Source organism: Dipteris shenzhenensis, chromosome 28, assembly GCF_047967505.1.
Source record: "Dipteris shenzhenensis isolate YYH24624 ecotype China chromosome 28, Dip_SZ_1.0, whole genome shotgun sequence".
NCBI classification, from domain to species: Eukaryota; Viridiplantae; Streptophyta; class Polypodiopsida; order Gleicheniales; family Dipteridaceae; genus Dipteris; species Dipteris shenzhenensis.
The window spans coordinates 34,428,137-34,452,329 of NC_141623.1; the positions used below are offsets into that span (position 1 = coordinate 34,428,137).

The 24,193-nt window shown below is 44.2% G+C and overlaps 1 protein-coding gene across 1 annotated transcript; it reads left to right on the top strand.

Moving 5' to 3' along the window:
- The first annotated feature begins 243 nt into the window (after positions 1–243).
- On the top strand, positions 244–23,733 carry LOC147883488 (TCP-1/cpn60 chaperonin family protein). The gene is made up of 14 exons (XM_087399714.1): positions 244–464; positions 679–936; positions 11,853–11,978; positions 12,087–12,290; positions 12,414–12,583; positions 12,879–13,014; positions 21,390–21,506; positions 21,595–21,714; positions 21,875–21,973; positions 22,051–22,140; positions 22,448–22,535; positions 22,645–22,733; positions 22,829–22,903; positions 23,059–23,733. The coding sequence occupies exons 1-14, from the start codon at positions 450–452 to the stop codon at positions 23,155–23,157; spliced, it is 1,686 nt and encodes a 561-aa protein (XP_087255840.1). The 5' UTR covers positions 244–449; the 3' UTR covers positions 23,158–23,733.
- The last annotated feature ends 460 nt before the right edge of the window (positions 23,734–24,193 follow it).

The window sequence follows — 24,193 nt, forward strand, 5'->3', positions numbered from 1 at the left end:
CTGGACCTGCAAGTTTCTGAACCATTGTGCAGTGGAATCTGATTGGTTGAATGAATAATCGCTCACTCACTGGTGCTCCTTTTGGCACCCTCCAAATTCAAGCGCTCACTTTGCGCATTTGTGCACCACCATTTTGCCTTGATTTTTTCGTGCAAACCATGAGCGCGTGAACTCGCCCCCCATTCCCCACTCGATGACAAAAGGTGGAGGCCGAAGTGTGTCTTGCTAACCTAACGCAGGGCAGATGGGCAAACCGAGAGAGATGGTAGTTTGAAGGAAAGCGTTAGGTCAAGGAAAAAAGGAGGGAAGATATCTTTCGATCTTCTTTAGACACTCCTAGAAACAAAGAACAAACAACAACAACAAAACCAGCACCAGCACCAAACAGACGCAAATTTGAGAGCACAAATCGTTCACTTCATCTGCTCTCCAACCATCTCGCAGACGCCATGGCTTCTATGCTCGTACGTCTTTCCTCCTCCTCCCTCTGCTCTTCCCTCTCTGCTCCTTTTTCTTTGTAACAACCCAGATCATTCTTCTTTGTTCTTTTCTTAGCTGCCCAAATCATACTTCTTTGCTCTCTTTTGTAGCAACCCAAATCATTTGCTCGCTTTTGCTTCTTTGTTCTCTTTTGTAGCAACCCACCCAAATCATTCTTTTCTTTGTTCTCTTTTGTAGCAACCCCAAATCATACTCCTCAAAGAAGGTACCGATACCTCCCAAGGGAAGGCCCAGCTCATCAGCAATGTCAACGCTTGTACTGCTGTCGTCGATGTGGTCCGCACCACATTGGGCCCTCGCGGCATGGACAAGCTCATACACGACGACAAATCAACCACCATATCCAATGATGGAGCCACGATAATGAAGCTCTTGGACATCGTGCATCCGGCCGCCAAGATCCTTGTGGACATCGCAAAGTCTCAGGACTCAGAGGTTTGATCGTTTGTTGCCTTGACCTTAGAAGTTGAAGTTTACACTCCTGTATTGCCCTCAGATTAGTTGGTTCCTACATTCTCTCTTCCACACAAAAGTAGAGCTGTAACATAAAGACTGTGGCTAAACACGACTAGACTTGGACACAATAGCGTTCAGAATGTCTGGTTTCTGATATACTGTGACTCACAGGTCACCTTGATTTCGAATGCACTCATGAAAGCTCAACTGGTGGATGCATATATCAACCCTATGGATTGAAACTGCAGGCAAAGTGTTTCATAGCCTTACGGGGCCCTTTTCTGCAGGATGATCAGAAAAGATATTGGATCTGAAAGAGTCACTATGAGAACTCAGCAATGCCTATAATCAAGGCTGCTTTAAATTCATAATAATTACGAATGCTATAAGCAAGGCATACGTTGCAAGGTTTTTATTGAGAGTTATTTACGTTGTCCTATTTTTACTAAGATTATTCACAGCCAAGGACTTCACTACATTGCCAAATGCTTTTGCTAGCACGCTCATCCTTCATCCCATAGATCAAGCTTCTTGGAGTCTTGATGCACCCAAGCCTTGCTTTATGGAGTAGAGACGAACTCCAAGCTTCCATGAGGGAAGATTTCTACTGTTTAGAATTTTTGATCATGCATGCTGGCCTCCACCATTGCTTTAGTGCCACTGCTTAGTCACAGACCTAGGTATTGGATTGCTTTCCCACTTTAAAAAAAAAAAACAGAGAATTGCTTTCCCACTTTTAACAAATATCTCTTTGAATTAGAGTATTCACATGGGAAGCTATTTCCTTCAGTTTCAGGCACATGGAGCAGTCTTATTAGTATTTCCACTAGGCATTTATCAGTCATCAAGTCTACTGCTGGGTGTTGCAGTTTTGTGGCTTCCTCTTAGACTGTAGGGTGAAGGCATTTCAACAATTCAGCTTTGAATACCCCTGATCCATTGGGCGCAAGCCTCTCCATATTTCCATGTGCATAGGAGTTTGGATAGTTTTGGTCACGCTCCTCTCTCAAGTATAGGTGAACCTTGGTGGACGGAGTACTTTGTAGTACCAATTTAAAATTGCAAGGAGTTTGGTTGATAAGGGGAGCAATAGAGTTTGCCATTCATCCCTAGAGTGCCGAGAGAAATTCAGTACCATGACTTATGTAATATGAACTTGTGCATATTCTAGGATTCTTCTCTCCATGGATCCATCCGTTCATAAGTACGTAGGTACGTACATACACATACATACATACATACATCAAAGATCTACTAAAAATAAAATGAGTTGTGCTAGGTGCATATCTTTGTTTGGGTTTTTTTGTTGAAAGCAATTATTGCCATCATTTGGTTTTGTCATTGAAAGAACTTATCCCTAGGTTTGTTTGGGTTGTTTTAAAATAATTTAATAATTAATTGATGGGCTCTAATGTCGAGCATTCTTGGTTGAATGTAGATATGTCACCATTGCTTTTGTAGCATTTTGTTGTAATCAATGTTCCACCATTTCTAGGTCAATACTTAGATGCTTAAAATGTAAGGCCGTGTATGTGATAAGAAGCCAATGCGCATATTAGGAGGGTTTAGGAAGTAGGTTGATTTTTCGTAATCTTGCCAAGTGCTAGGCAAGCCAAGCAACACAAGGGCTAGATTTGGGCGCAGATTAACAAGTAGCGATGTGGTTGGACAGCCACATTAGCTATGCCCATACTCAGTGGCTAGTATATTTGAGATTGAGAAGGTTGCATTTCTTGGCTCAACATGAAGTAATCAGAGTAGCCCTCATCAAAGGAGGAAAAGTGTTGTGTTGCTTGCATTTTGGTTCGTGAGTTTTTTTCCCCTTAGCAAAGTAATCTTCTATATTATGCTTTGGAAAATATTATAAGATCAGCTACTCACAAGGGCACTGACAATTGAGAGAGATTGGTTGCTTGTAGCGTGCTTCTCAGGTTTCGTTGACTACCCAACGTAACCTCCTACAGGTGCCAGTAGTTAGTATGGTGGACTATAGAACCAATGGATTCCTTGATCTGAGTGAAGGTAATATGTACCTAGGTCAAGCCTTGGAGAAAAGCTCACAATGCTCTGAGGTCTTCCTAGAGCCTTCATTATCTTGCTCCTAGCTGGAGTGTACGATATAGATAATATCTAGCCAATGGTGACGAGAGTTGGCCAATAGTCAGATTTGGTAGCCCCCATCACAAGATTGCGCCATTCAACTCAGACATGCCATGTGATGTTGGCCATTGTCTCCTAGATGTCATTCTTCAAAAGATTAAATGTATGTTGCATGGGGATCCGTGGGAAAAATTGCCTCGTTTTGGAATGTATGTCAACCCTCAATGAGCCAAGCTACCATCCCCCAAGTGAACGCTTGTTGTTGAGTGTATCATAATTCTGAGTGTGCATTGGTAGATCCCATCTGCCATGGGGCAGCTCCCTAAAAAGTGTCCAATCATCTCTTGAACCCCTCATGCAATAACATGTGCCATCTCTGCTCGCTCATCGGGTTGGGCCATGGACCTATAGTGACACGTCCCAGCACTCCTGAAACCCCTGATCTGCAAAATAACCACACACAACATCAGAACTGAGCAGGCTGCTCACCACCCAACCGTGACATCTACGGGATGTGATCCCGAATCAGAAGATGTCCCCCCGAGCCACGAGCTGAGCTACTGGCACGAACTCCCAATCAGATCCCAACCAGCCTGGTGTCCCATACCACCAGGTGGCGCTGTGAAGCCCTGGATCTGCCACTGGGCCTTGGGCTACGCTAAGATGCAGGCGCGCGTCCGCGACACAATCCAGGATCAGACCTAGCACCTGGGAACGAGACTTGCTCCCAACTGCACACTGAGAACTGAACCCCCTGGGCCTCTTTTATAGACTCGGGCCCCGGCGCCAAAAATAGCGAAGACCTATAAATAGTTCATACCCTTGCCACTCAACCCGAGAATCAAGCCTGCCTAGCTCTAAGCCTCCCCAGGCTAACCTGAGCTAGTTCTGTGTACCTAGTACACGTCAGATACCGATCCGTGCACATGACATACTCCCCCTCCTCTAAGAACTCACTCCTGAGTTCGCTAAGAAATCGGGAAATGTTCTTTGGAGGTTTTGTAATGTCTCCCATGTTGCATCCTCCTCAACACGATCCTTCCACTTAATCTTGTATTCCGTGATAGTACGATTTCGAATCTGTCTTTCACGGAATTCAAGAATAGATTCAGGTTCGTGAGGAATAAAAGTTAAATCGGTAACTTCTATAATCTCATGAGGAGAAACAATTTGATCATCTACACCCAATACTTCTTTCAGTCTACTGACATGAAAGACTGGATGTACTTTAACATCAGGAGGCAATTCTAGTCGATATGCAACTGGTCCAATTCTTTTAATGACCTTGAATGGGCCACAGTATCTGGGGGATAATTTCGGAACCAAACCAGTACTTAGGCTCTTGGATTCCTTAGGAATTCTCAAATATACCATCGTTCCTTCAGAGAACTCTCTAGGTGAACGATGTCTATTAGCATAAAATCTGTCCCGATCTTGGGCACTTCTAATAGACTCCTTGGCAAACTGCAACATGTCCTGCATGTCTAGCAAGAAATTCTTAGCAGCATCATTTTGAATCCCTTTTAATCCAACCATAACTGGTGACTTAGGTTGAAACCCGTACATAAGCATAAAAGGACTATAACCTGTACTAGAATGCTTTGCACTGTTGTAAGCAAATTCAATCATGGGTAGATAATCTTCCCACGAAGACTGTCTCTTAGATACATATGCCCGAAGCATGTCTTCAACGAACTGGTTGACCTTTTTTGTACTGCCATCAGATTGTGCATGATCCGAGGAACTCATACTGAGAGTAGTTTCCAACTTCTCAAATACAAGTGTCCAGAAGTTACTTGTAAACTTTGAGTCCCTGTCACTGACTATGTCAGATGGCAAACCATACAGCTTGAACAAGTGGTCCACAAACTCGTGAGCCAACTGAACAGCTGAAATAGTTGTTCTTGTAGGTAAGAATCTAGCCATTTTTGTCAACCGGTCGACTATGACCCAAATAGAGTCATGACCCTTGCGCGTACGAGGCAAACCAGTAATAAAATCCATGGAAATACTTTCCCACTTATTACCAGGAATCTGTAATGGCTGTAATAAGCCCGCGGTCCTAAGGCGTTCAGCCTTAGTAACCTGACAAACTCGGCAACCTACCACATAGTTTTCTACAAATGCACGCATCTTAGGCCAATAAAAGGTATGCTTCACAAGAGACAGAGTCCTATGTATACCTGGATGTCCCGCACTAGGAGCATCATGACACTCCCAGAGAATCTTGGATTTTAGGTCCAGAACATCAGGCACACAAATCTTTTCATTCCGGAACAGCAAGCCGTTCCTAATCATCCACTGACCTCCCGCCGCCTGTATCCTAGGTGGCACAATCCCTGAGTCCTGGTCAACCATGGAATTCCCGTCCTGGACTTTCTGCCAATAAGAACTGAAATGACTATCAGTTGCGTATAGCCCTCTCAAGGATTGAAATAGGTCTGAGGATATTTCCGTAAATGACAAAGCATTTACAAACTTAACTCGACTTAAGGCATCCGCCACACTATTCAACGAACCTTTACGATAACGTATTTCGAAATCAAAATCCTGCATTAACTCTGCCCATCTAGCTTTTCTTCCTCTCAATTCTGATCCATCACACACATACTTGATTGACTGGTGATCAGTCAATACAAGGAACTTTGAACCATACAAGTAGTGTCTCCAAACCTTGAGAGCATACACTACCGCATAAAGTTCCTTCTCGAGTGTGGGCCAACGATACTGAGTGTCGTCTAGCTTCTTACTCTCAAAAGCTACAGGTCTACCCTCTTGGAATAGAGCTGCCCCAATCGCATAATCACTCGCATCGGCCTCTAAAACATAAGGCCGGGTAGGATCGGGTAATGCAAGAACGGGTGCTTCCTTGATAGATAACTTCAAGGTTTCAAAAGCCTTGTTCATTGCATCATTCCAAGGGATCGGCTGAGTAGACCTGCGTCCACGACCTTTCAATATGTTGGTCAAGGGTACCGTGATTTGTGAATAATCACGGACTGACTTCCGAAGAAATACCGTAAATCCTAGGAAAGAGCGAAGTTGTTTCACAGTCTGAGGTATAGGCCAATCTAAAACCTTCTGGATACGATCCAGATCAATGCTAATACCTTCAGAAGAAATCTTGTGTCCTAAGTAAATGATCTCCTTCATAAAGAAGTCACATTTACTCATCTTGGCATAAAGCTGATGCTGTCTTAGAACAAGTAAGACAACCCGGAGGTGTCCTATATGATCTTCAAGCGTTTTACTATATACCAAGATATCATCTAAGAACACTACAACAAATTTGCCCAGATAATCTCTGAACAAATCGTTCATCATCTGCTGAAAAGTAGCAGGAGCATTGGTCAAACCAAAAGGTAATACGAGGAACTCGTAATGACCATACCTAGTCCGGAATGCGGTCCTATCTATGTGTTTAGCATAGATACGGATTTGGTGATAACCCGTACGCAAATCAATCTTAGTGAAATACTTCGCTCCGGCCAAACGGTCTATCAAATCGTCAGAACGGGGTAAAGGATAGCGATTCTTAATTGTAACTTTATTTAATCGTTTATAATCTATACACATCCTCCAGGAAGAATCCTTTTTCTTTCTCAAGAGGACAGGTGCACCCCAAGGAGATTTACTTGGGCGGATATAGCCCATATTCAGGTAATCCTGAAGCTGGATAGCTAACTCATCCTCCTCTACCTGGCTCATCCTATACGGTGGTACACTGATAGGTTGAGCCCCTGGGACTAAGTCTATGCGATGATCTACTGCCCTTTCTGGAGGTAACCCTTCCGGCAGTTGAGCTGGGAATACGTCCTTAAAATTATCTAACAACGTTCTCAATTCTCGGTGTTCAAACACACTTAATTCATTTTTGTTAATTACCGAAACAACAAATGTAGAAAGTGGAATCAAAACACACTGATAGACATCATAATGAGAAGTGTTCAATATATTCCGAAGCTGCATCGCAGATACAATAGGCCCCTGAGAAGGGATAATCTTATCACACTGAATACAAAATTGGGTGCCTTTGTCTTCAAAAGAAAGGGTATGCTCCGTCCATCCGATCTGGATATTGTGGGTTTTAAACCACTCTATCCCGATCAACAAGTCTACATGCTCTAGATGCATAACGTAACATGTGAGAGCTCCCGTGTAGGCCTGAATCCGGATGGGAAGCGCTTCAACCTTGCGATTCCAAAACTGCTTCCCAGCTGGAAGCTGCACCTCGTAGGTGTGGTCGCTAGGTACTGTGGACAGCCCCATCTTCTGCACAAATTTGTAATTAACAAAATTGTGAGAGCTGCCCGGATGAAAGAGAATGTGAACCTGTTGGTCCCTAACTTCTCCATATACTCGGAAAAGATCATGGGAACCAAACAACGAAGTATTAAAGGTACAATTACAAGAAAGGGGGCAGGTAATGACATTCACTGAAATACCTGTCATCGTAACCTGGTTGGCTCCCTTGGCTGCGGTACGCGGAGCTGCCTGGAGCTTTGGTCCTAGCACCAATTTCTGGTTCTTCCGCTTAGGACACTCATTCTTCGTGTGGCCCCGCTCCTCGCAATAAAAACACCGGCCCTCTTTCTTGAGCCTGAGAGTGCGAAGGAAACGGGCCTTACCATTCTTCGCAGGAGTTAAGCTTTTCTTGGAGGCGTTGTCCATAGACTTCGTCTCCCCAATACCAGTCGCATGCTGAAAGAACTTGCGTTTGTTCTTTCCGCTGGTCTCGGTAACTGTGGTTGTTTTAATACCGGCCATGGTATCATCATATATGCGCGCATATGTCATGGCCTCCTGCAATGTTGTGCACTTGTTATTCTTAATCTGTAACTTATAGGAGTCTGGCAAACCATCCACGAAAAAACCTAACAAGGTTACAGGGTCCATTTTGGTGGCCCTGGTTTGCAGATCCCTAAATCTCTGAAGATAGACTTCAAAAGTTAAGTTCAATTTTGACATATCGAGGGCTTTGAGCTTGCCGACGATATCATAGTCATCTTCCTTCTTCAGGAACTCCTTCCTGAAGATACCCTCAAATTCTGTCCAAGTGTCAGGCTTAGGCTGGAGTTCTTTCCACCAAAGCAAGGCTTTACCTGACATAAACCCTGCTGCTAGCTGAATCTTTTTCTCGTCTGGATAGGGGTGAAATTGGAAGTGAACTTGCCACTTGTGCAGCCAAGTGTCAACCACCTCCTTTGTTCTTGATTTCTGGTCACCTGGAAAGGGATCCGGAGTGATATTCGGGCCTAGCACGGAGGCCATGGCATCCACATGCGTGAGTGCCTGAACCGTGCTAGCCAGAAGAGTCAAGGTAGCTTGTATCCCTTGGAGTTGCTGTGTCAACCCCGACTGATTAGCGTTGACCTGCTCAAATTTACCATCTAGAGCAGTCGTGAACTCACTGAAGGCTTTCTTAGTGATCAGGTCGTCATAGAGACCCTGATCATCCTCTCCCACTGGAGTGTAATCTAATTCCTGCTCTCCCATAGTGAACTCGGGATTCGGAGCATCAGACAAGGCTGAATACTAACTCGATTACAGACTGAGAGAAATAAATAACTGAAACGGAGCACTGAGGGAGATGGAGTAGAAGAAAACCGTCCCAGATAAATCTGACAGAAAGGATGCTGAAATCTGGAAGACCACGAACCCTGGTGCCTCCCCGAATCTGCAACTGGATGCGCAGTCAATGGTGGAGGCTGTACGGACTGCTGACGTGGCCTGTACGGCTGCTGACGCAGTCCGTACGGTGGCTGTAGGTGCAGGCGCAGCTGCTGTACGGAGCAGCAGCAGGTACCAAAGGTGACAGTACAGTCCGTACAGGCTGTACGGCTGTAGCTGCAGCTGTACGGGCTGGTACGGGAGCCTTGGGAGCAGCGCTGGGCTGACGCAGGCAGGGGCTGCAGCAGAGGAGCTGGTCGAAACAGGGCGCTGCTGTAGGGCGAGGCGGGCTGGCTCAGATCTCAAGGTAAGATCTCGAAACTGGGGCTGCTTATGGGTTGCCTAGCACCCAGCCCCCACCTATATAGGGTGCAGGGCGGCCTAATTTGGAAGCTAGGCTTCCAAAGAAGGCTGAGCCCCTCCAGCTTTGGAGGGGTGCTTTTACGAAAAAGCACCTGAGCCCCTCCAACTTTGGAGGGGTGCTTTTTCGCAAAAAAGCACCTTCCCCCTGCCCTTCTTCCTGCGCAGGCTGCACGCAGCCCTAGGCAGGCTGTTCGCAGCCTGTTGCGCAGGCTGTGGTCAGCCTGTTGCGCAGGCTGTCCTGCCCCTACAACCTCGCCTCTTCTACTCCCCGCATACTCGACTCCTAGGCTGTCAATTTCCTGCCCTACGCTCCTTCCTTTCTGCTCTCCTTCTCCTCCCTCAGACTTCTCTCTGTAGCCTTCAGATTTTTCGATTCAATTTCACTCCTCTTCTTCCTCCTTTTCCAGATATTTCCTCACCCCTTCTACCCCAGGTAGACAGCAAAAACGCAGCAGGAAATCTCGAATTTTAGGGCATACCTGGAAGAGAAATCCGTCAAATTTCTCGCATCAGAAGTTCCTACCTCAGGAGTTGGCTCTGATACCAACTGACACGTCCCAGCACTCCTGAAACCCCTGATCTGCAAAATAACCACACACAACATCAGAACTGAGCAGGCTGCTCACCACCCAACCGTGACATCTACGGGATGTGATCCCGAATCAGAAGATGTCCCCCCGAGCCACGAGCTGAGCTACTGGCACGAACTCCCAATCAAATCCCAACCAGCCTGGTGTCCCATACCACCAGGTGGCGCTGTGAAGCCCTGGATCTGCCACTGGGCCTTGGGCTACGCTAAGATGCAGGCGCGCGTCCGCGACACAATCCAGGATCAGACCTAGCACCTGGGAACGAGACTTGCTCCCAACTGCACACTGAGAACTGAACCCCCTGGGCCTCTTTTATAGACTCGGGCCCCGGCGCCAAAAATAGCGAAGACCTATAAATAGTTCATACCCTTGCCACTCAACCCGAGAATCAAGCCTGCCTAGCTCTAAGCCTCCCCAGGCTAACCTGAGCTAGTTCTGTGTACCTAGTACACGTCAGATACCGATCCGTGCACATGACATATAGGGAGGCTCTCATGTGCCTCTTGGAAAGGTCACCTCCTCATCTGTAAGCCCCCATATGAGGAGAATATGGGGGAGGTGGACCTGGGTCTTGAGAGACTGACACATGGGCAGAATATTGACTGCCATGTGGGCAGGAATCAAAGAGAGAAACAAGAGAAGGGGATCCCATATGGGCAGCACATGGCTTGCCATGTGGGCAGCACCCCAGTGAGGTACATGGAGCTGAGCATGGACTGCAGGAGCAAATGGCAGAGCAGAGGGCTACAGCATGGACCCACGAACAGCTCCGATGAGCTGGCATGTGACGACAGCAGTACGGCTGGCAGAGAAGAACAGTACGGAGATGTTATGGGCAGATCAGAGGGCCAGAATAGTACGGAAGCATGACAGATCTGTATGGATTACAGGGGCCTGCTGTACGGCTGGTTTCAGGGACATGCACAGAGCTTGGGCAGTGCCCTAGAGCCTGGAGCAGAGGCGAGATAGTCTGGGTCAGATTCCAATGGAACTAGTACATGGAGGCGCACTTTTTGCAGCAGGTTTGGGGGGGCCTGGACCCTGAATATATAGGAGGGCATCTGCCCTTGAAGCGAGGGCCAAAGCCCTAGTGTTAACGGCCAGGGGCCCTTGTTATGAGAGCCCTTCTAGGGCGGTTTTGCAGCAGCCCAGTTGGGCCTGTTGGGTGAAGCTGCTGGTCAGTTTTGTTGGGGCAGGCCTTTGGCCTATAAAAAGAGGCCATTGTGCCTCATACAATCATTCACTTGGAGCAGCACTTCAGGGAGCAGAAGGAGCAGCAGACCAGCCACCTATGGGCCTCTATCTGGGAGAAGACAAGTGGGCTGCGGAGCTGCAGACCTAGCTCAGCAAGGTGCTGCCCACCTAGGCTGGCTTCCGGACGGCAAGGTGGAAGGGATCGGGACGAAGAGTCTACATACGCTCGAGGTGGAGCAGTCTAGAGATATCTGGCAGATAGTAGAAGTACCTTGTTGTAAGATCAAAGGACCACGCTCCGGTGGGACTTTGGATCTATCTCTCTTTTGTTGTGTCCATAGTTTTGGACAGATATATATTGTTTTGGTAGCTTCTATATCTGGCTGGATTATTGTCTGTTGATGAGTTTGCACATCTATTTGATGCACATAAGTTAAATAGGTTTGTGATTCCACTCCCCACACACACTGTGTGACTATTCTATAAGTCTTCCGCCATGCGTACCCTTTGTTGGTCCATTTCTAACACTGCCACTAGTTAGAAGAAGTAGGGGATATTTGTGGCCGGTTACTAATTCAATGTCTTGACTAGAACTTGGATAAGGCATTAGTGTAGTCTACCCGGTCTAGGGCCAGAGCCACCCGCCAAGGTCCCATTGCACCTCTCGAAGAGGGCGATGCTTCCACAACCAAAGTTGCCACTCTGTTACTCCGTTTGACATGTGAGCTGTATGTGCAAGTAGACGACTAGGCTCTTTTATATTGGCATCATTATATTTCAATTCATCAATTCGTAAGATTGGATGTATTCTAGTCTTATGATAGTATGCCTTGTGATAATTATACTTATGATAGTATGCCTTGTGATAATTATATTCTATGTTTTTTTTCTTCGTCCAGAGCCCTACTTTCCATTTCGTCTTTTTTGGCACGCGCTCTAACACTTACCTTGTATTCTTGTTTCATTGTCTATGTTCAGGTGGGTGATGGCACTACAACTGTTGTTCTCTTGGCTGGTGAATTCTTGAGAGAAGCAAAGCCGTTTATCGAAGAGGGCGTTCATCCACAAAATCTCATTCGGAGTTTCCGCACTGCTTCTAATCTGGTCTGTTTACTGCCCTATCCAGTTATGAGATTTATGGCTTTGAGCACTTTTATTTACCGTCCTATCCAGAAATGAGATTTATGGGTTTGAGGTATCATTCTTGTGCAGGCTATTGCGAAGATAAGAGAACTTTCCACCAGCATAGAAAGAAAAAGTTTGGATGAGAAAAAGCCAGTCTTGGAAAAGTGTGCAGAAACAACACTATCTTCAAAGTTGATAGGTGGAGAGAAGGAATTTTTTGCTAAGATGGTAGTTGATGCTGTGACATCTCTTGGTCAAGATGATCGCATTAATATGATCGGAATAAAAAAGGCATGTTTCAACAACATTATCTTTAGATTTTTTACCCTTTTTACTTAAATGGACAGACAACAGGTCGTATCCTGAATTTTTAAAACTAAGTTATGTTGGGTGAATTCTATTCTTTATTTGCAGGTGCCAGGAGGAACGATGCGTGACTCATTTTTAGTGAAAGGTGTTGCTTTTAAGAAGACTTTTTCTTATGCTGGCTTTGAGCAACAACCCAAGAAGTTCATGAATCCTAAAATACTCCTCTTAAATGTGGAACTGGAGCTCAAATCGGAAAAAGAAAATGCGGAAGTCAGGTGATTGTAGATGCAAGTTCTAGACCCATTGTGGTTTATATTTCAAGCATTCTTGTCTGGTCTTGTAAGCTTGCTCTGAAGAAGCCATGCTCAACCCAATAAGTGTCCTATCCCAATGTCGGCAAAAGGTGTTTGTGCTTGGAGTTTTACTCATTGTGGTTTTCGTACAGTTGTACCTTTTGTCACTTACCATATTATGTAAGAAATTGGTTATTGCTTGTTGGCATCCTGCTTGCTGTGCAGACGACCGCACAATGCAAGTAAATTTGATTGTATAGCTTCTTGTGGCCTTCAGGTTATCAGACCCTGCACAATATCAGTCTATTGTTGATGCGGAATGGAATATTATTTATGACAAGCTGGACAAGTGTGTCAAAAGTGGAGCGAAAATTGTGCTATCTAGGCTTGCAATTGGTGATCTTGGCACACAGGTACTGCGAATCACTGAATCAATTTAATAATAAACAAGCTGGGCAATTTAAGAAGTCTTTTTGACTTCCCTTTGGCTGGCTTTTCGGCTTTTGCAAGTATTCAATGTTGTGTGAGGGAGTATTTCTGGTTTTAAGCAGTAGGCAGAATGACACACAAACATCCATATGAGAGTGATTTATTGGTTTTTTTAGTTGCCCATGGAGGCCAAATGCAGTCTTTGGAACCAAATTCTTTTGTGGAAAATACCCATTTCCCTTTACCTTATGGAAAGGATCATGTGTGACAGAGTGAATAACAAACTAAGTGAATTCTCGGTAACATAGGGAACACGAGATAACCTCATCATACACTGAGAATGGACTGCTATGCTAAATTGTAACTGCATACTGTGTAGAGCACACAAAGTGCGAAGTAGGTGAAGACAAACCATCTTTCAAGGTCACTGATGTTCATCCTTTATTTCTGACTTTCAAGTTGTTTTTTGTTAATTTTTCTGCTGATTGAATGTCTGCCTGCACTTCATTGCCCTAAGTATGTGTCATCACCTTGCTGAACTTCTGACTATGGGAAGGGGTTCCAAGAAAGACGTAACGTTTGTGGAAGGCCAAGAAATCCTATGAGACCATGAAAACCTGAAACTATTGTGAGAGTATGTAACACCCCTGAATGAAGCTAAATCATGTATCCTTTTATTTTCAGGTACTTATTGATTGTTTGAAGGTTGCCTTATTTTCAGATAAGTTGGGGTTTTGGTCAGTAGCTCAACTAGATTGAAACTAGAGGTACATCTGAAAGATGGGGTTAACTTGGGATCCACTGTCCAATTGCTATTCTCAGTGCCTGCTAGGTTAATAGGTTTTGTGGATGAATCCTAATGATCAGCAGAAACCAGTGCACAAAATCACACCTTCACTCACTGGTTATTTTGAGCGTCTGAACATATAAGTCGCTAAATAGCTGAGATGGCACATCTCAATGAAAGTATGGCTTTGGGGTGTGAGCCAGTACTTAGAATTGATGGCGGAACAACACAACTATTGTTGAAATCGGAGTCCTAGTGTGTGTGGTCCTAGAGTCCTAGGAGTGTCCTACAGCTGAGTGAGTGTGAAGAGTCTTGAGGCCACTTGTGCCACCTCATGTGGTAGGTGTGATTCCTCCCCTAGATTATAGGATCTAGATTCTCTTGTGTGTGACCTCATCTATGAGGTGTCTGTGTGGGAAGATAAGGCTTGCCCAGCCTATAAAAGAGGCTATGTACTTGCTGTGATTAATCAATCAATCAACACCAGTTCGTGCCTCAGCTCTTGTCTCCAATCATGTGTCTCTCACCCTCTCCCCATTTTCAACAGTTGGTATTAGAGCAGGTCTTCCCTGACTGAGCTCTTGCTGACCCGAAGCTGCCCACGCTGCTGCTCCAGCTCTTGCCCACGCTGCAGCTCCTGCCCACGCAACTGCTGCTCTACGCTGCACCTCTCTGCCCACGCTGCTGCTCCTGCAACAGTAGCCATTCAGCCCGCAGCAAGCAGCAAACAAACCCGCCATCCTGCGGATCTTCTGCCCGCTTCTCTGTTCGCTGTTCTACCCGCCTTTGCTGCCCTACCTTGTAATCCTACCCGCTACCTCTCTCCTCCGCTGGGCCACGCTAGTTCCACTCTCTTCTCCTCTCGTTCCTCGAAGCACTCCCTCTTCTTCGTTTGCCTCTCCACATGAGCTCCTGCTCTTTAGCCTCAGCATCAGTGTACAAGAGCCCGTATCAGCCCGGACCTATGCCTCTCCATTGACCAGCAAACAGGCCGTACAGCCGTATGGACTGTACGGACTGTTGCGCCGTACAAACAGGCCTACTGTCCGTACAGCCGGCCTTGAAATGTGCGCTATCTTCTGCAAACAGTCCGTCTGAGATACTTTGCCTGCTCTCATGCAACTGACGACCTTGTGAGGGCCGTGGCCATTGGCTCGCACGTTGCAGCTCTTCTGGTTTGGAGTTCACGCTTCCGTGCTGATCTGTGTTGCCCACGCTTCAGCTAACTGTTCTGCCTTTTGCTCAGCTTGACTGCCCTGTTGTGAACTCGGAGGTATGCTGCACTATCTTGCTGCCCATGTCAAAATCGCCACCACATTTGGAGGGGATGCAGACCGATTTGAAGAGCGGCTTGTTCCAGCCCATTTCTGAGCTCAAAACCCTAAATTGCGCTTTTCAAGAAATTTGCCTCATTTTGGGTGAATTTGTTGGGGCTTTTATGGCCTGAAGCTTCCCTAGTATTGCTAGAACACTATGCTCTAGGAAATTTTGAAAAGCCCCAATTTTCTGCAAACCCTAATTTTGCAGCAACCCTAACCCAAAAATTTAGGGCTTTTTTGTCCTGTGTCTTCCTTTGGCATAATTGAAGCTTCTACCATGTAAAATTTGGGCCTTTTTTTGAAATTTGAGTAAACATTGTAAGGGATTTAGACACTGGCTGTAAGAACAGCTAAGACCTTCCCACCAATGGATAGCATAAAGAACTCCTTGTTCATCAAGAAATTCTCAGGGAGCAAATTCCCAACTTGGCAGACGAAACTCCGGCTTCTTCTTATGCGAGAAGGGATATGGAATATCACTAATGGCAAGGAGCCAAAACCCCAAAGTGATGATGCTAGAATCAGTTGGTGACTAAGTAATGTTCTATCCTGTCACAAAGTACACCTCCCACGTGGAACTAGAGTTGTCTATCACTCCTTTAAAAAAACTATGGTGAGCCTAGAAATTGTAGGAAGGATACTCCCAACACAGTGATGTCTTGTAAAGTGTCAAGCATAATTTAATTGAGCTCTGCGTGGGCTGGATCTGGTGCAAGCAAACTCACCACCACCCAACCACCCCAAGCATATGGGCTACAGCTCAACTCCATCCACATGCCTATGCCATAAACCATGGCATCCCATACACTAGGGATCGTCCATGAGGAAGACTAGCAAACTAACGTAGGTCTAGAGGAGCAAAGGGCCAACAGGCTATATTTAGCCAAGGACGCTATTTATATTGGGATACTCTCTTCCAAGGGACCAGAGGCATAGACGCCAATTATGTATGTGGCAGATGTATGATGCTATGCCGAGGGTTAATCCAAGGATCCCTTAACCTTGTTGAATTAAGTCCACTAATCCAAAGATACTTTCCCTCTTCAAGCATCTACTCATGCGTAAATGGAATTGGAAAGGTTCAATTGAACTTTGACCTTAGATCGAGCTATCTAATCCTTCCATGACTCATGAATCAAAGACAAGCTCTTACCAAGCTCCTTATCTTTGAAATTTGCTCATGAAAGATGATAACAGATCTCTCAATCTAAATAAGATTACCATTTTCGTGGAGTCATTCTAAAAAAAGTTTGGTAATTTTTGAATCCATAGAGCTAGACATGGTAAAAAACCTTTTTACCTTGGGGATATCATAACTTACTTCCCCTCTTCCAATCTTATCTTGGGTAGTAACCCCCTAAAATTACTGACTCTATCAAGTGTCAATTGTGTCCAATTGGAAACACCATGATAGAACATCCGGGAAGAATCATACCAAATGTAACTTATTGTTTATCATAGGCAAAGTCTTGGAATAAGCAAGAACCATTTCCATCAAGCCTTGATTCATCCTCTTGGTGCCCAACAAACTTGAGGATAATCTTGCCTAACAACAGTTAGGCCATTTTGGCTACCCAAAAATCACCCTACATCATCCAGAGATCATGGAAAATAATAATACGCCATCTGTCAAATCAAATCTAATATACCATTGAATATCTTGCTGAAAGGGTTGTGCACAGCAAGATCCCTTTTGCTGCAGGACTGTGTTAAACTTAGGACGTATGAATGTTCCAATCAAGGTAGTGACTAACCCCCATCGAAATAGACGTGATGATTTTGGAGTCTTGGTCTAAAACAATGGAGCTCTTGCTTATACCTACAATAAATCAACCCAAATAGTGGGTAGTTAATACATGGATTGTCTCAGGGAAACATTATAATCAGTCCTTATTCTAGTGAAAACTCTCTTAATTCACCCCTTCTGATTCCATTCAAGGCCATATTCATTTATAAATCCTTTGCTTTTGTACCTTTCACCCCACTTGGGGTACCATTTCACCTTTTTCAATATAGGAACACTGCACCATGTTGTTTTTAAGAGGATGAGTTTGGGCATGTTCCTGGACTCATCTAGGTGTATACACTGAGAAATTGACATGCAGCATATCCTAGTATCCCATACCGCTAGGATATAGCCCATATAAAATTTCCTTCATATAATAAGATTGAATGAAGGTGATGTAACATGCAATGGTTATCTGATCGTGTAATTCACAGCAAGACCTTCTTTAAACCTTTAGCGAGGAATGAGCGTTGTTTACCATAGAGAGAGAAAGGAGATGAGGGTAGAGAGAGAGTAGAGTCGACAACCGATTGGGTCCCTGTACCCACTGAGGGCCCCCTCCCCCAATTAGGGGAGAATTTGCTTTATACTCGGAGAATTGAGAAATACAAAGAACACTCTTCAAGAGAGCATGAAACACGCTCCTGAAGAGCTCACTGTGCACACGTATAGCAGACCCAAAGACCTGAGAGGCAACGCCGACCAGTACCGAGACCTTGATGCTGTCCACACTGACGATGTAGGACGCTTTTGCAAGGCAAGGGAGAGGCTTGTGTTGTCTACCGGAATGCAGGGTTACTGCGTGAGTGAGAGAGTGATACCTGAGAGTAATAGATACTGAGAGAGAGCTGAGATATGACTGAGAAACTAGAGCTAAGAAGTAGGCTGTGTAGTCTGTAAAGAAAACTGAGAAAAGCTGAGGAAACAGTGTCCAAACCTCTCTCCGTTTGCTGGTCCAAACCTCGGACTGTTGTGCTGCGTGGACACCTTCAGATCAGGCTGAACTGATGGCCAAGGGACTGAGGCTAGAGCAGGGCCAGATCTGAGATTCTCAGGGGCTGCACATGAGGCTGAAGTGGAGCTGTAGGATAACTGAAGGAAGGAGCAAACTGATTGAGAAAACAGGGCAGCCAAGGGGCCCTTTTATAGGGCTGGACTGAGCCAACCCAGTCTGTAAACAGCTGACTGAGTCGGTCTGTTTTACAGACTGGTTGGCCTACAACCAGCCTATAAAAAGCCCTCCCTGGCTCATTTGCCAGGGGAGTTTTTGGGCAGCCTTTGCAGGCTGCCTCCCCTGCTTACCTGTCCAGCCTTTGGGGACCCTAACGGAACTCCTAACCTAGGCTAAGACCTAAACTATAAGATGGAAACACTTAACCTACTGTCCTCTAGTGGGTACTAGTGAACAAGAACTGACTTACTGACTTGACCTAAGGCTGAGAGACTGACCTACGTAGCTTGTGCCTGATTGTCCTTGGACAAGGGCTCACAAAGGGGTCACAGCATACGACAAAATCTCCTATTTGGGAACTATAATGCACTTGTCGATGTAGCCAGTGTGTCACCTTGCACCCAAGTGCAGGGGTGCATGTGATAGGTGATATGACTTTTCTTAGGGAAACATAATAATCAGTCCTTATCTTGGTGAATTCTTTTAATTCACTGCTTTCGAATACCATTCAAGGCCAGATCCATTTATAAATCCCTTGCTTTTGCATGTCTCACCCCACTTGCACCTAAAAAATTTGACATGTAGTATATCCTAGCATCCCACACTCCTATGACATGCCCCATATAACATCTTCTTCATACAATAAGAGTGAATCATCCTATCATCTAAGACTGATTGAGGTTGATCAATTCCCTCTCAATCTCCATCTTAATGTGACTATATCTCCCATTGTGTTAGGATTCCTTTACAAAAAATAGGAATGTGAAAGAAATAGCTAGGTCCAATCCCTTACTGAATCCATGAAAGAGATAATCAATCTAGAAACTTAAAATAAATCACCAAGACCACTTTCGATTTGGTAGGAGCATTTATAGATTCAAAAGGGTAACAACAAAACAATCATAAGATCTCACTACACAAACATCATCCTCAGTCAAACCAAGTCAAATTTCCAAAACATGACACTTGGCAACCTATCAACAATCAATCTGGAGAAGGGATATACTATTGCCTCAGAATCTGGGGTGGTCTCTAAGGCTGAGTCGTGACTCGTACAAGCCCTTCCGAACCTAAACATTTGTTTACGTTGGAATGTTGGTTGCTTGGTTGTCATCATTGGTGAATTCTCATGTGAGGAAATTTCTTTGGCTATCAATTTTCACTTAACAACCTTGTCCTTGATGTTTTGATGTGATTATTCCTCACGTGTAACCAGTTAATGAAAAGTCTTTGATTACAATACCGAGATCCATCTTATTCTTCTCTTCTTGATCTTCTTCAAGATCAAGAGGCCCATGATGCCCATATGGCACAAGAAAATCGTGGAGGGGACTTGGATAAGGAAATCCTCTAGAGAGGGTGTCTAGAGAGAGAGAACATATAGAGAGAGAACATCTAGAGAGAGAACGTCTAGAGAAAGAAATCTAGTAGAGTGGCTTGACAAAAAGAACTGATGAGGCGAGACTAGCAATCAAAGGGAGGAACAAGCCAAGGATGATCTAAAATTGAGACAAGGCCCTTAATGTATAGAAGAGCTATGTAAGAAAATGCAAACTCAAAAGCTAGGGTTAAGCTATTTACAAGAATAGGGAAAGCTTGGAGAAAAAAATCCAAAAGGAGAAAAGCTAGACTCTAAATAGAATAAAGCTTAAATCCTAAGAAAGCAAGAGAAGAAAATAACTTTTATTATTAATTTAACTTTTTATTTGATACCACTCTTCACCCTCCACTTGGTATTAAATCACCAACATGCTGTAGGAGACTAATGATGCTTCGCACATCCACAAGGGTTCTCCATATCAAATTGTTTGACTATTAACACCTTCAATGGCTTTGGGGGTGAGCCTTGGCGTGTTAAGCTATGATGCTTAGTCAATGAGGACAGATCTTGATCACATAGTCTTGTGAGTTGGAAGTTATCTCAAAACCTAGTCCATGAGTATCTAGTTTCTAGTGCTTTTCAAGAGCTAAAAGATGGTTCCAATTTGGTAGAATTCTAAGTTGTCTAGAGCTAGATTTAAGCCGTTGAAGTTCTAAGGTTGATTGAGTCTTAGGCCCCTAGATTAATTAATTATTATGTATGGGTGGTAAGATAGTCATTTGACTCGTAACGTCACTAGCGTGAAGTATATCCCATGCACTAGCTTTTGACATCTTGTCATTGTATGTGACTATGATTGGTACCACCCATGGTCATATATATATATATATAGATAGATAGAGAGAGAGAGAGAGAGAGAGTGTTGAAGACCATTCTGAAGATGGTAAGCGTAGGCCATGCTAAAGATGGCAAAACAAGACTGTATTGAAGATGGTAGATCACAATGAAGGTGATAGAGCCAACGTGAAGGTGATTGTTTGTGCTCAAGATGAGAGATCGCACTGAAGGCGATGGATTTGCACTGAAGGCCTTAGGCATGATGTTCGGAAAGGGTCGTACTGAAGGCCTTAGACGTGATGTCCGGAAAGGTCGCACTGAAGGTGACAAGTGCTATATTGGAGATAGCAATGCATGGTGATCAATCATGTAAAGAGTACTTTGAATTGTCGATGAAGATGTAACATGGTAGTTGAAGGCCGGATGTGAAGTCCTATCACAAGAACTCACATAGAAGAATACGTACGTGTGGTCAGTAAAAATGAGATCTCATGAAAGTAAAAATAATGATAAAAGAATATGGCAATAAGAAAGAGCCATTGTTACATAAGTTGTGGTATCTATAAAATTAGCGCACACTTTGAATGCTACTGTCTTTAGAGGAAAGCATGCTTAATAAAGAGCTTCCATATGCTTCTCCCAACTTCCAAGTATTGCTCCAAAAGTGTCCTTAAAGTAATGCTTTTCAATAGCACATATAGCTACTCCCAAGCTTCCTGTCACGAGGACGTGAAATTGTGGGACTTTTTGATTTGTGACTCTCGTAATTTGCACGTGATTGCCTTGAGTCTCTAGGGCGCAAGGGTCCAGCCATGGGACAAGACTTGGGGAATTAAAATTCATTTGGGACTACAATCAGGTTTAGCTTGCTGAGTAGCATTAATGACTTGCATTGCATGCTATTTATGATGTATCATTTCCTTTTATAAAAAAATGGATTTAAACTCTTTTATGTTTAAGCCCTGCAGTAAATTGTGTACTAAGAGCATCCTGTCTGATTTTAGCTAGGTTTCTGTTTTTAAATTCGCTTGTGATGTTCTTGAGCTCAGGTTCTAATTTTGGTGAAAGCTTAACATTTGGAATGGGGACCTAGATTGGATCCACTTCATCGGAATAACTGGGATGCGATATTTTCCAGTACTTTGCAGATAGAGATATATTTTGTGCGGGTCGTGTAACTGAAGAAGACCTTCAGCGAGTAGCTAGTGCAACTGGAGCATCTGTCCAGACCAGTGTTAACAATGTTGTTCCTGAGGTGAGACATTTGATTAGATTGGTGAATTATGTAAGTTATGCTCTTACTTGATGGCAGCATTTACTGCCTTTATTTTACGAATCTGCAGGTTCTTGGTGTTTGCGAAGTCTTTGAAGAGAAGCAGGTGGGGAATGAACGTTTCAACATATTCAATGGATGCCCATCTGGTGAGACGGCCACTATTGTGCTCCGTGGTGGTGCAGACCAGGTTCGGTTTTCTACTTCTATGGAGCAGTCACCATGAGTAATTTAGGTCATATAGACGACGTGAATACCTGAAAAGCTTGTGTTTACTATGTACCCCTGTTTTCTTCTGTCCCGGGGGGGGATGTGTCATGGTTATAAAGATCTGTTGGATTCTGTTGCAGTTCATTGAAGAGGCAGAGCGGAGTCTGCACGATGCCATCATGATTGTTCGAAGGGCATTGAAGAATTCGACTGTTGTGGCTGGTGGTGGAGCTATTGATGTATGAGATTCTATTTCAACAATCTTTACATGTACATGATTTTCGTAGCTGGCACTGACGTATTTTGTCATGTTCAGATGGAGCTCAGCAGATATTTGAGGCAACATGCTAGGACAATTGCTGGCAAATCTCAACTATTTATCAATTCTTACGCAAAAGCTCTTGAGGTATAAAATTTAATATTGTGAGTTTGGGCCTAATTGGATCTTTTTCTGTAATAGCAGATTTATTTTCTCATGTGTCAAATCTTCTGTAGTTATATGTAATATACAGTGGAGTTTGAGAGAGTCTTTACAAGCAGTAGTAGCTTGGATGAAGAAATTGATGGAAATGTGTGCATGTGAGATGATATGTTTTACAATTTGTCTGCACCCATAGTTGGGCATTGATGACCTTGCTTGGGATGTTGTAGCGCTAGCCTGCTAAGCCTCTATATATGTATTTAAGGTCTAAGACACAATATGTATGTTTCAGGTGATTCCTCGTCAGCTTTGTGATAATGCTGGGTTTGATGCAACGGATGTATTGAACAAGCTGAGGCAGAAGCACGCACTTGCTTCAGGTGGTTTTTGTATTCGAGAGATCAGAAATCTGGCAAGGTGTCTCACTGAGCAATCCAAGAAGATGGATCCTTCTAGAATGGAATTCTCATATCCTCATTTCACTTGCAGGGGAAGGTGCCCACTTTGGAGTGGATATTAATAATGGTGGGATTATTGATACATTTGCCAGCTTTGTTTGGGAACCCTCTGTTGTGAAGGTGAGATCAGACCGTCTAGAGTAATCTTATGTTGATAACACATTGCCATGTCTCATGGTGTTTTACGAGATCTCCTCTTTATGGCTGTCTGGCAGATTAATGCTATTAATGCTGCCACTGAAGCCGCATGCTTAGTTCTGAGCGTTGACGAGACAATAAGGAATCCGAAGGTTAGTTTAGTCTACCTCCCCTATGAAAGGTTGGTCAATCACAAGGCGGACATGTCTTTTCAAGAGTGGGAATGTTGGATAGGGTTTTTGAGGAAGTTGCTTTGCCCTGAATCTGTACAAGCACTGGTTTTAAGTATTGTGATTGTCTTCTGCAGTCGGAAAGTGCTCAAGGTGAAGGCGCTGCCAATGCGATGGCTGGAAGAGGTCGCGGTGGTGGATTTAGAGGAAGAGGCCGAGGCATGAGGAGGAGATAAAGCACTCTTCAGATCCTTTTCTTCTTCTCTCTTGCCAATGTCACTGTATAGCATCTATGTTGAGCTAGGTGTTTTCAGGTATTGAGTTGCTAGTTTATTGGATACAAGGCTCAGATGAACCAGGTTTGTCAACAAGTTTTGCAGGCAAGGACAGTTGAATTTTTAAATCTGAACTATGTTGATTCTTCAACTGTACAACCACAGGACGGCTTAAATCTTGACTGTAAGGAAATTTGTAAGGGTTTGCTTTCAAGCCTCCCTTAAACCATAAATTGAATGTTTGCAACAGCCTTCTATTCAGCTGTGCTGTTGGACATTGTCCAAAAAAGTGGCAGGACATTTTTCCAAAAACCGCTAGCTCATAAATTGTCTGTGGTAGGTTGCGTGGCATCTCTGAAGGCAAACATTCTATGCTGTAAACCAATGGAGGCTTCCCTGGGGGGCCTGTGTTAATGTAATGTGGGGTGCTGGCAATGAGGAGCTGTGTTTGTAAACAAATGGACACCACAGGAAGTGGGAGCAAAATATTAAGAGGCAGCTAGTTTGTAACTAGTTCTTGTGCTTGGGCAGTTTTGAATGTGCATTTTTAATAGTTTTTAAAATAAATATGTTGAGGTGAAGGCTCTATCATATGGTGTCTGAGGACTATATTCAACCGCTTTGGACTTATCCCGATCTATATGATGTTCTGTGCCTGGATGCCTTATGGTATGTCACATACAGGCTACCAAATGAGTAAGGTTGTGTTAGCTGTAATGTGTATGCATGAAATATGAAGGCAATTAAAGCGGTGCATGTGGGGGGCTGTTACATTATTTATAGGCCAGGTGAGATCCTTTTAGTAAGAAGAGTGCATGTAGGGAATAGAATATCTGTGTCTTCAAGTAGAAGCTATTGGGGCTGTCACATTATTTCATGAGGCAGGATGACATTCTTAGCGTAAGAAGAGCAGATTTGTGACGTAAGTGGTATTAATTACGTTCTGCCAAGTCTCAAAACTGTCACGGAATACTGTTGGAAATATTGTAGTATTTAA